This window comes from Lepidochelys olivacea, assembly GCF_965140295.1.
Source record: "Lepidochelys olivacea isolate rLepOli2 genome assembly, chromosome: 14".
NCBI classification, from domain to species: Eukaryota; Metazoa; Chordata; order Testudines; family Cheloniidae; genus Lepidochelys; species Lepidochelys olivacea.
Window position 1 is genome coordinate 40782654 of NC_140424.1, and position 12190 is coordinate 40794843.

Here is a 12190-nt window from a genome sequence, read left to right on the forward strand (position 1 = left end):
AGAAGGGGCTTCTGTCCTTGTCACACCCCGATTCCCCCCAGACTCTTCAGACCCTCCCAGTAACAGCATATCTGAGCCAAATGCTAAAGAAAAGGGAAGAATCAAAAGGGCCACTTTGGGAGATTTCCATCCATTGCAGTGTAAATTCCTCTCCCTTAGCAATACCTGGAGCCCTCTGGTGGCATCACCTGAAGATTGACCTGTCCTAGACTCCTCCGGCAGCCCCCACGGTCAGTCAGGAAGAGGCTGATCCCATTGGCCCATCCGCACACCCCCCTGCCTGAGCCAGCAGTGACTCTGGTCTGACTCTGGTGTAGCTGAGATCTGAACCCTACAGGGAAATCAGACCATGGCCCTGGGCAGCCCCCAACACTCAAGGGCACACAGACCCCACCACCACAGGGGTGTCTGACAATAACACACTCAGAGCCGGGTGTGTGTGTCGTGGGGGGGCGGTTTGAGGGGGGGTTGGGTTTTTTTCCGTGTAGCTTCTGCACCCTGAGGGGTTAGTCCCCTGATCACTCCCAAAGCTGAGAAGAGCTTCTCTCCGCCCGCCTCCCCACATCCCCCCTTTCCCTCGCTGTGCCCCCCACTCACATCCTCCCCCATTCCCGACCTCGCTCCCCTCAGCCCCACAGTCCCCGATCCTCCTCCATTGCCCCATCTTCCCTTCCGTGCACCCCTGCCCCCATCCCAGCCTGCCCCCGGCATCCCCTGCACCCGCCTCCGGCCCCTCTTTATCCTCCTCCCCCTGCAGCCCAGATGTGAAGGGGATGGGCCCCGCTGCAGGGGGGGATGGGAGGGTCTCTCTTACCTTGCCCCCGAGCGGGGCCCCCCGGGGCAGGGGCCGGGCCGGGAAGGGGCCCTGGCCGGGCTGGGGTCTCTGCCCTGGGAGAGGCTCCCGGGGAGCAGCGGGCAGGGCCCGGCTGGAGGTTCCCCTCTCGCGGCTGCAGCCCGGGCTCCGGGCTCCCAGCACCAGCCGCCGGGGCTCGGGGATCTCGCCGGGAGCCAGAGTCCCCGCAGCGGCTGCGAGTCACTTCCTGGGCCGGGCCTGAGCCCCGCGATCGCTCCCCCCAAAGTCGCCCCCCAGCCGCTCCTGGGTCCTAGCGATCAACTCACCGAAGGATCAGCATCCCTGTGCCCGGCTCCTGTTACACTCACAGGCTCCAAGGTCACAAGGGACCATCATGAGCATCTTGCCCAGGGGTTCTCACCACCAAATTTGGTGGCCTCAGAGGGTGGCCAGCAACTCTCGCTGGTGCCCGCTCTCACACTTGCCCCTATAATCCCAATTAACTTTACTAGAAACCAATCAATATGTACAGAGGTAAGAAGGGGGAACACTCCTCCCAGTGTGGGGAACTTTTCTGGCTTCTACCAAGCCCCAGAGGAACTGGCGAGCAAAAGGATCTGAGTCCTTTACCCAGAGGCCTGCATGACCTCGAGGACCCCTCCCCCTGCCCCCTTCCACTCTGGACCCCCGTAACCCCAAGGCTGGGCCCAGGGCTCCTGAGGCGCTCGACCCCCAATCTTGTGATCACTCAGGACAGCTGTCCCCATTGTGGGGTGTTCTCTCCACTCTGGATGCTTCCTTCATCATTGCACAGAGTTAAGAACAAATACAATTTATTAATCCCCTTTCTTTTGGTGTTAGGAGATGGCCTAACTAATGGCCAACCCATTAAGTTTCAGTAAGGGGCCAACAATCCCCTTTCTCCGATAAACATGAAAATCCTAATTTCTTTATTGGTAGTTAGTAAATCCGCTGCTGTGAAAAAGGGTATTTCTATATTTGCTAAAAATTTTGACAACCTCTCAGCTAGCGACTTGGGTTGCCAATTTGGGAATATTTTAAAAATGGACACTCAAGTCGGAGTGCTGCAACCTCCCCTGCCCCGCCTCTTCCCCCCAAGGTCCCATCCCTGCCCCACCTCTTCCCTCCAAGGCCCTGCTCCAACTCCACCTCTTCCTCCAAGGGTCTACCCGCCCTCCACTTCTCTTTCCCCCTTCCCTGCCTAGGTCAGGAAGGGCTTGTCTGTGGAGCCGGGGCTGGGAGCTGCAGCTGCCCAGTGCAGGTAGGAGGCAGCCCCGGCTGAGTCGGCTCTGATGGGAGTGATGACCCAGTGCCTCCCCACCCGCAGTAACTCGACTTTGGCTGTCCGGTCAGTAGATGTGATCGGACACTGTCAGGTCCCCTTTTCCACTGGACTTCATGGTTGAAAACCGGGCACGTGGCCACCCTAACAGCACCCACTGTGCCAGAAGTGCTGGGAACGCGTCAGGGACAAGTTCTGCTTTCCGATGGAGGAGGAAGGAACCAGGGGGCAGGTGGGTTAGACTCATGTAACCCTTGGCCCGTCAGAGTTGGCAGCAACAAGGGCCGGGTTCAGTATCTAGGGGATCCATTCCAATAACACAATGCAAACCGGCTCGAGCCCCCACCCAGTGACCTGGGACAAATATATACCACCCCCGCTGGGCGCCTCCAAGAGGCAATACTTCCCCTCTGGCAAGCACATAGTCTGAGTGTAGCAAAAAGCCTTTTAATAACAGAGAGAAACAATGTGGCATTATGTTGGGGAAACACCACCAACAGGATTCCTAACACAACCCATGAGCAAAAAAACCCACCCCAAGCAAATTGGGGCATGCCCTTTCCCTTTGGTTCTTGAGTCCAGCAACCCCGAATCACCCAAAGTCCCAAAAGTCCAATGACCCAAAAGTCTCTGTCCCTGGTCAGGGCAGCTCCAGAGTTCGAAAGTTTATCTGCAGAGCTTTACCTCCCAACCTGGGTGGAGATGGGGGCGGGGGTAAGAGGCACCTTACATGATCTGAAGCTGAGCACCCCACAGCTCCATAGGCCTCCGCTCCGCTCGCTCGCTGCCCCACGAACTGCTTCGCTCAGCTCCGCTCTGCGGCCCACCAGCAGCTCCCGCCGTCCTATGAACTGCTCCACCAGCCTGTCCACAAGGCACTCCCGCAAACTGCTCCACAATAGATCATCAGGCTCCCCCACTACTTAACACAACGCTCAGCGATTTCAGCTCTTAGTCAGTTCAGCTCTTTGGTGAATTCAGCCTGTAGGAGGGGAGCCTCAGGGCTGGTGCACCATGAGCCCCAAGTGAGCTCAGCGGCCTGGAACTAGACTCCTAATGGAATCAAAATGAGCTCTGATATTCCCCAGTGGAGCGAGGAGGAAGTGCAATTAGCATGTAAGGCCCTCACAAAGGAGCCCATACCACCAAGTATTAATACTTATCCCCAGCCTCTCTCCATTCACAGAGTTTTGGAACCCATGACCCTTGCCTAGCGAGTGCTACTTAGTAGATGGTGAGTCCCTCCCTTAGGAGTCTGACTAAGATCACAGACATCAAAGCTGTGACTCCTAAGCATGGAGAGCCGGGGACAGGGTGGTACGTGACACCGTGGGAGATGGAGGGATAGAACGGAGGCAGGTTAAACTTTCCATGGCTGGGACAGAGGCTGCTGTGTGGAGAGAGGAGCGTGACAGTGAGAGGGGAAGGAGGGAATCTCTCGCACTCACCCCGTTGCCCTGAAATAGCACAGAAGCGAAAACTCCACATTTTATTGTCCCTTCTCCCACCTTTTTAGCATCTAGTTAATTCTGGCCCATAAGGGATAAAATGTACAAACACTAAATGCTTTTCAGCACGGCCTGGAGCAATGCGAGACTATTTGGGAATGAGACAACCTGGCCCCGAAGGGGGAACTCAGGGACTAGCAATCACTCTGCTAACGGAAGGTCGGGGGTCAGAAACTGTGTTCCCGTCAGGCTACGCAGCTGAACTGCAGGCTATGGAGGGCCGTGGAGGCAGGCAGGGAGAGGAGCCCCTCCCCAGGCTTGGCCCAGGTCCAGCTTTGAGCCGGGGATGGGGTCAGGAATCCCGACAGCTTCCCTTCATATTTTACAGCAACTGTTACGAATTATTCCAGTTAGGACACTTACACTTCGTTTCTAGGCTGAGGCAACCAAATAAAGACAGACTGCAGAGTGTCTCAGAGTTTGTAGGTTTATTACGCTCAAGCGTGGTACCGTTCTCTTAAGCTGAACGGGACCCCGATTACAGGTTACACAAAGATTATATACTGTTGGCAAAACATCCTGCCTGTGTGCCTCGGGGCGCATAACCCAACAAACAGGCCTTCTCCTTATCTATCACCAATCCCCTGCAGCCACCTTCCCCCTGCAAAAACGCTAAATTAGCAGCTATTTCAGGCATGTCGGCTGGTTCCTGTCTCCTTTGTTTCCCTTCTCTTGAAACTGTCCAGCTGTCCACCCTGAAGGATCCTTCCTTCCTTCCTTGCTACGTGGTGTGCTCGCTTCTAGTTAATGGCCGAGAGGAAACCCTAAATGGAGTCACATATGCTAACTAGGTTAATTTCCCCTAATAATTATGAACAGGAGGCTGCCAGGCACCTTCCCTACAACTTTCCTGTGACGAGATAACTGGTTCTGTGGATGAAGGGAAAGCAGTGGACGTGGTGTTCCTTGGCTTTAGTAAAGCTTTTGACACTGTCTCCCACAGTCTTCTTGTCAGCAAGTTAAAGAAGTATGGGCTGGACGAATGCACTATAAGGTGGCTAGAAAATTGGCTAGATTGTTGGGCTCAACGGGTAGTGATCAATGGCTCCATGTCTAGTTGGCAGCCGGTGTCAAGTGGAGTGCCCCAAGGGTTGGTCCTGGGGCCGGTTTTGTTCAATATCTTCATAAATGATCTGGAGGATGGTGTGGATTGCACTCTCAGCAAATTTGCGGATGATACTAAACTGGGAGGAGTGGTAGATACGCTGGAGGGGAGGGATAGGATACAGAAGGACCTAGACAAATTGGAGGATTGGGCCAAAAGAAATCTGATGAGGTTCAAAAAGGACAAGTGCAGAGTCCTGCACTTAGGACGGAACAATGCAATGCAGTGCTACAGACTAGGGACCAAATGGCTAGGCAGCAGTTCTGCAGAAAAGGACCTAGGGGTTACAGTGGATGAGAAGCTGGATATGAGTCAACAGTGTGCCCTTGTAGCCAAGAAGGCCAATGGCATTTTGGGATGAATAAGTAGGGGCATTGGCAGCAGATCGAGGGACGTGATCGTTCCCCTCTATTCGACATTGGTGAGGCCTCATCTGGAGTACTGTGTCCAGTTTTGGGGCCCACACTACAAGAAGGATGTGGAAATATTGGAGATGTGGATATTGGTGTCCAGCGGAGGGCAACAAAAATTATTAGGGGACTGGAACACATGACTTACGAGGAGAGGCTGAGGGATCTGGGATTATTTAGTTTACAGAAGAGAAGAATGAGGGGAGATTTGATAGCTGCTTTCAACTGCCTGAAAGGTGGTTCCAAAGAGGATGGATCTAGACTATTCTCAGTGGTAGTGGATGACAGGACAAGGAGTAATGGTCTCAGGTTGCAGAGGGGGAGGTTTGGTTGGATATTAGGAAAAACTTTTTCACTAGGAGTGTGGTGAAACACTGGAATGCGTTACCTAGGGAGGTAGTGGAATCTCCTTCCTTAGAAGTTTTTAAGGTCAGGCTTGACAAAGCCCTGGCTGGGACGATTTAATTGGGGATCGGTCCTGCTTTGAGCAGGGGGTTGGACTAGATGACCTCCTGAGGTCCCTTCCAACCCTCATATTCTAGGATTCTACCACATTCTAAAGGCCACTGTCCTCCGATCCCACTGAGGAGTACCAAAAGAAACTATACCAACTGCTCAGGAAACTCCCTGATACATTATGGGAACAAATCTACACAGACACATCCCTAGAGTCCCGACCAGGGGTATTCTATCTGCTACCCAAGATCCATAAACCTGAAAATCCTGGACGCCCCATCATCTCAGGCATCGGCACTCTTACAGCAGGATTATCTGGCGATGTGGACTCTCTCCTCACACCCTATGCAACCAGCACTCCCAGCTATCTTCGAGACACCACCGACTTCCTGAGGAAACTACAACGTATTGGTGAGCTTCCTGAAAACACCATCCTGGCCACCACGGATGTAGAAGCTCTTTACACCAATATTCCACATGAGGATGGGCTACAAGCTGTCAGGAACATTATCCCTGATGAGCCTACGGCACACCTGGTGGCTGAGCTTTGTGACTTTGTCCTCACCCTCAACCATTTCAGATCTGGGGACAATTTATACTTTCAAGTCAGCGGGACTGCTAGGAGTACCCGCATGGCCCCACAGCATGCCAACATCTTTATGGCTGACTTAGAACAATGCTTCCTCAGCTCTCGTCCCTTAGCGCCCCTCCTCTATTTGCGCTACATTGATGACATCTTCATCCTATGGACCCATGGGAAGGAGGCCCTTGAAGAATTCCACCTGGATTTCAACAATTTCCACCCCAGCATCGACCTCAGCCTGGACCAGTCCACACAAGAGATCCTGGAAACTATAGTGCAAATAAGTGATGGTCACATAAATACCACCCTATACTGGAAACCTATTGACCTCTATACTTACCTACATGCCTCCAGCTTCCATCCAGATACATCACACGATCCATTGTCTACAGCCATGCCCCAAGATACAACCGCATTTGCTCCAATCCCTCAAGCAGAGACAAACACTTACAAGATCTTTCTCAAGCACTCTTAAAACTACAATACTCCCCTGGGGAAGTGAGGAAACAGACTGACAAAGCAAGATGGAGACCCAGAAGTCACCTTCTACAGGACTGGCCCAACAAGGGAAATAACAGAACACCACTGGCCATCATGTACAGCCCCCAACTAAAACCTCTCCAGCACATCATCAACGATCTACAACCTATCCTGGAAAACGATTCCTCATTCTCACAGACTGTGGGAGGCAGGCCAGTCCTCGCTTACAGACAGCTCCCAGTCTGAAGCAAATACTCACCAGCACCACACCACAGAAACACTAACCCAGGAACCAATCCCTGCAACAAATCCCATTGCCAAATCTGTCCCCATATCCACTCTAGCAACACCATCATAGGACCTAACCATATCAGCCATGTCATCAGGGGCACATTCACGTGCACATCGATCAATGTGATCTATGCCATCATGTGCCAGCAATGCCCCTCTGCCACGTACATTGGCCAAACCGGACAGTCTCTATGTAAAAGAATAAATGGACACAAATACGACATCAGGAACGGTAACACACAAAAGCCAGTAGGAGAACATTTCACTCTCCCTGGACATTCAATAACAGATTTAAAAGTAGCCATCCTTCAACCAAAAAACTTCAAACACAGACTTCAGAGAGAAACTCCAGAGCGACAATTCATTTGCAAACTTAAAACCAACAATTTGGGCCTGAAGCGGGCTCACTACAAAAGCAATTTTCCCTCTCTTGGTATTGACCCCTCCTCATCAGTCATTGGGAGTGGACCACGTTCATCCTGTGTGGATTCTCCCATTTTTAATGGGGTATGATCTCTGTCTGAAACTTTTCCCAAAGTCCAAGCACTTATAGAGTCACTCTCCTGTGTGGATTTTCTGATGTTTAACCAGCGCCGGTCTCCATGTGAAACTTTTCCCACAGTCCAAGCACTTATAGGGTCTCACTCCTGTGTGGATTCTCTGATGTTTCACCAGCATTGATCTCTGTCTGAAACTTTTCCCACAGTCCAAGCACTTATAGGGTCTCACTCCTGTGTGGATTCTCTGATGTTGAACCAGCATTGATCTCTGTATGAAACTTTTTCCACAGTCCAAGCACTTGTGGGGTCTCTCTCCTGTGTGGATTGCTTGATGATAAACAAGACCTGACCTTTGTATGAAACTTTTCCCACAGTCCAAGCACTTGTGGGGTCTCTCTCCTGTGTGCACTGCCCGATGTTTTACAAGGTATGACCTCTGCTTGAAACTTTTCCCACAGTCCAAGCACTTGTGGGGTCTCTCTTCTGTGTGGACTACCTGATGTTGAACAAGATGTGACTTTGTTATGAAACTTTTTCCACAATCCAAGCACTTGTGGGGTCTCTCTCCTGTGTGGATTGCCTGATGACGAACAAGGCGTGACCTTCGTACGAAACTTTTCCCACAGTCCAAGCACTTATAGGGTCTCACTCCTGTGTGGATTCTCTGATGTTTCACCAGCACTGATCTCTGTATGAAACTTTTTCCACAGTCCAAGCACTTGTGGGGTCTCTCTCCTGTGTGGATTGCTTGATGATAAACAAGATATGACCTTTGTATGAAACTTTTCCCACAATCCAAGCACTTGTGGGGTCTCTCTCCTGTGTGGATTGCCTGATGATGAACAAGGTGTGACCTCTGAATGAAACTTTTCCCACAGTCCAAGCACTTGTGGGGTCTCTCTCCTGTGTGGATTGCCTGATGATGAACAAGGTTTGACCTCCGCATGAAACTTTTCCCACAGTCAAAGCACTTGTGGGGTCTCTCTCCTTTGTGGATTGCCTGATGTTTAACAAGGTATGACCTCTGCATGAAACTTTTCCCACAGTCCAAGCACTTGTGGGGTCTCTCTCCTGTGTGGACTGCCCGATGTTTTACAAGGTCTGACTTCCGCTTGAAACTTTTCCCGCAGTCCAAGCACTTGTGGGGTCTCTCTCCTGTGTGGATTGCCTGATGACGAACAAGGCGTGACCTTCGTACAAAACTTTTCCCACAGTCCAAGCACTTGTGGGGTCTCTCTCCTGTGTGGATTGCCTGATGATCAGCAAGATCTGACTTGCAAATGAAACTTTCCCCACAGTCCAAGCACTTGTGGGGTCTCTCTCCTGTGTGGACTGCCTGATGCTGAACAAGGCGTGACCTTTGTATGAAACTTTTCCCACAGTCCAAGCACTTGTGGGGTCTCTCTCCTGTGTGGATTGCCTCATGTTGAACAAGGGCTGAACTTCGTATGAAACTTTTCCCACAGTGCAAGCACTTGTGGGGTCTCTCTCCCGTGTGGATTGCCTGATGACGAACAAGGTCTGATTTCTGCTTGAAACTTTTCCCACAGTCCAAGCACCTGTGGGGTCTCTCTCCTGTGTGGCTTTTCTTATGTGAATTCAGTGCTGACTTTGAACTGAAACATTTCCCGCATTCAACACATTGAATGGGCTTGTCTACAGTGTGACTTCTCCCATGGTCATTAAGATCTCTGCGCTTATTGAAGCTTTCCCCACTGTCCAAGCATTGAAATGGTTTCTCTCCCGTATGGACTGTTTGATGTGTAACAAGTTGTGATCTCACAATGAATCCTTTCCCACACTCAAGGCAGTGCCAGGGTGTCTCTTCCTTGGGATTTGTCTGCTGCTCTCTGGGATTCTCGTCTCCTCCCCCACCATTCACAGATTCATCCACTTTCTTCCTGGGTTGGTTTATCAGAAGCCTTTCTGACCTGTGCCAATTTCTCCAGGCTTCTCCCTGATTCCAGCAATGGGAAAAATTCCCTTCAGCTCTTCCCAAAAAGGTCCCCTGTGGTTCCACTTCCCCAGGAACTGCCTCATGATGATTCCCCTCCTTCTTCTCACTCGCTCGCTCAGCACCTGCTGGGAGAGACACAATCCAGAGAGGAGTCATTGTGCTGGGGAGAAAGAGGAATAGCACTGAGGGAAAAGCCAACACAAAGACTGAGCAATTCGATTCTGCCTCCACATCCTACCCTAACACTTACAAGAAAGGAGAGACGGGAAGGGTGGAATGGCATGAGCAATATCTGCTGACCAGAGCCCTGCTCTCGGTGAGATGAAGAAGAACTGAGGGCGTTACTCACATCGTATTTTGGGATTCTCAACTTTTTCCTTCATTCCCTGGATGGTTTCTCTGTCAGGCCTCACCTGTGCTGGTGCATCTCCGAAGCCTTCTGTCCTTGAAATCCTGGAGATCGGACACCCACAGCTCTTCCCCTCGTTCCAGCCGGGCGATAAGCTCAGGTTTGGGAATGGGAAATCCTGTGCAGAAGGTGAAATGAGTCCAGATCAGGGTGCATGGACCATCGGTGGAGGATTTGTCACAAAGGACGTTCCGTGAGTGGAACCTGTCCCTGTGCTCTGCTGGAGGAACGTGGAATCCAAGAGGATGGGAACAGGGTCACTGAGCCCCCTTGCGCAGAGGACGTTGTCTGGGGAGGTGAGTTGAATTATTACTACACCCTCACTAGGCGTTCCCAGGATCTGTGCGCTCTGGGGGCCTTGCTGACTAGCTTGTGCAGCCAAGAAACAATACAGACAAGACAATGCGGATTTATGCCCCTTTGAAAGCTGGAGGGGTGGGGATGGTTTAGCATGTCCATTGGGTTTTGACTCCCCTGTCCCAGTGGAGAGGGCACCGAAATGCATGTATTTCTCATATGGCAGCTGTGCATTATGGAACCCATTCGCCTCTTCTCCAACTGACCAGGGAAGAATCTGACCACATTAAGACACGCAGACCCCACAGCTTCTAATAACTGAGGGGACGGGAATCCCTTACCCAGCGAGGTCACCGTCTTATAGTTCTCCTGCATGACGTCCCTGTAGAGGGCTCTCTGAGTGGGGTCCAGCAGAGCCCCCTGCCCCTGGGTGAAATAAATAGCCACCTCCTCGAAAGTCACCGGCATCTGAAACACCAAGAGTCCCTCACTCAGCACCTGCTGCCCCAGCCACAATCCCACTGCTCAGGGGAAAGAAAAAAAAAACGTGAAGCTCTGGGAGGGCCAGAGTAGCAAAATCCCACCCACACCCTGCTCAGAGCAGCCAGGAGACTTCAGGGGGCGGAGAAGGTGAGAGCTCCCTGTCCGCCCCAGCACAGGGAGCACGCCAGGATCTTCTCATTTCCCAAACGCCTGCCAGCCACAGACTGGGACAGGAAGCAGAGCTCTGAGCCGGGGACAGGGGCAGGAATCCTGACAGCTTCCCTTCGTATTTCACAGCAGCCCCAGGCAAGTGGGGTCAGGCTCCAGCACTGGGGAGCCTGGAAAATGTTCCCAGCCCTGCCAAGGTGGTTATATCCTGCCTGAGAAATGGGGGAATGTCCCCTCCCCCTTTCCCTGCCACAATGGGCCTACTTAGTAAATCAGTAGGTTTATCAAACCCTGACTCCTCCCTCCCCCGCCTAGCAGCTCCCTGAGACTCCCCTACCTGAGCTGGCTCCATCACAGCATTTCCCTTCTCTGTCCCCTGGAAGACTGGCCGATCTTTAGTGAAACGTGGACCTGATTCCTCAGCCTGTCGGGGCGAGAGGGAGGTTACAGAAGGGGCTTCTGTCCATGTCACTCCCCGATTCCCCCAAGACTCTTCAGGCCCTCCCAGTAACAGCATCTCTGAGCCAAATGCTAAAAAAAGGAAAGAAGCAAAAGGAAAGGCCACTTTGGGAGATTTCCCCCCATTGCAGTGTAACCCCCTCTCCCTTACCAGTAGCTGGAGCCCTCTGGTGGCATCACCTGAAGATTGAGCTGCCCTGGACTCCCCCGGCAGCCCCCAGGGACAGGCAGGAAGAGGCTGATCCCATTGGTCCATCCGCACACCCCTCTGCCTGAGCCAGCAGTGACTCCGGTCTGACTCTGGTGTGGCTGAGATCTGAACCCTACAGGGAAATCAGACCACGGCCCTGGGCAGCCCCCAACACTCAGGGCACACAGACCCCACCACCACAGGGGTGTCTGACAATAACACACTCAGAGCCGGGGGGGGGGGGGGCTGGGTTTTTCCCTTGTAGCTTCTGCACCCTGAGGGGTTAGTCCCCTGATCGCTCCCAAAGCTGAGAAGAGCTTCTCTCCGCCCGCCTCCCCACATCCCCCTTTTCCCTCGCTGTGCCCCCCACTCACATCCTCCCCCATTCCCGACCTCGCTCCCCTCAGCCCCACAGTCCCCCGATCCTCCTCCATGGCCCCATCTTCCCTTCCGTGCACCCCTGCCCCCATCCCAGCCTGCCCCCGGCATCCCCTGCACCCGCCTCCGGCCCCTCTTTATCCTCCTCCCCCTGCAGCCCAGATGTGACAGGGGGGGCCGCTGCAAGGGGGGGATGGGAGGGTCTCTCTTACCTTCCCCCCGAGCGGGGCCCCCCGGGGCAGGGGCCGGGCCGGGAAGGGGCCCTGGCCGGACTGGGGGCTCTGCCCTGGGAGAGGCTCCCGGGGAGCAGCGGGCAGGGCCCGGCTGGAGGTTCCCCTCTCCCGGCTGCAGCCCGGGCTCCGGGCTCCCAGCACCAGCCGCCGGGGCTCGGGGATCTCGCCGGGAGCCAGGGTCCCCGCA

General features: G+C 53.2%; 1 protein-coding gene across 1 annotated transcript; it reads right to left on the reverse strand.

Moving 5' to 3' along the window:
- Positions 1 to 7271: 7271 nt before the first annotated feature.
- Positions 7272 to 12176, reverse strand: LOC311530812 (uncharacterized protein). The gene is made up of 5 exons (XM_084647754.1): positions 11983 to 12176; positions 11081 to 11167; positions 10434 to 10560; positions 9800 to 9913; positions 7272 to 9511 (listed from the first exon to the last, which is right to left on the reverse strand). The coding sequence occupies exons 2-5, from the start codon at positions 11093 to 11095 to the stop codon at positions 7485 to 7487; spliced, it is 2283 nt and encodes a 760-aa protein (XP_084503880.1). The 5' UTR covers positions 11096 to 11167; positions 11983 to 12176; the 3' UTR covers positions 7272 to 7484.
- Between the last annotated feature and the right edge of the window lie 14 nt (positions 12177 to 12190).

Coding starts and splice junctions, on each gene's coding strand:
- LOC311530812 (XM_084647754.1), bottom strand. Junction 9,914..10,433: donor TAAGACGGTGACCTCGCTGG/GTAAGGGATTCC, acceptor CCTTCTGCACAG/GATTTCCCATTCCCAAACCT. Junction 9,512..9,799: donor TCGGAGATGCACCAGCACAG/GTGAGGCCTGAC, acceptor TGTCTCTCCCAG/CAGGTGCTGAGCGAGCGAGT.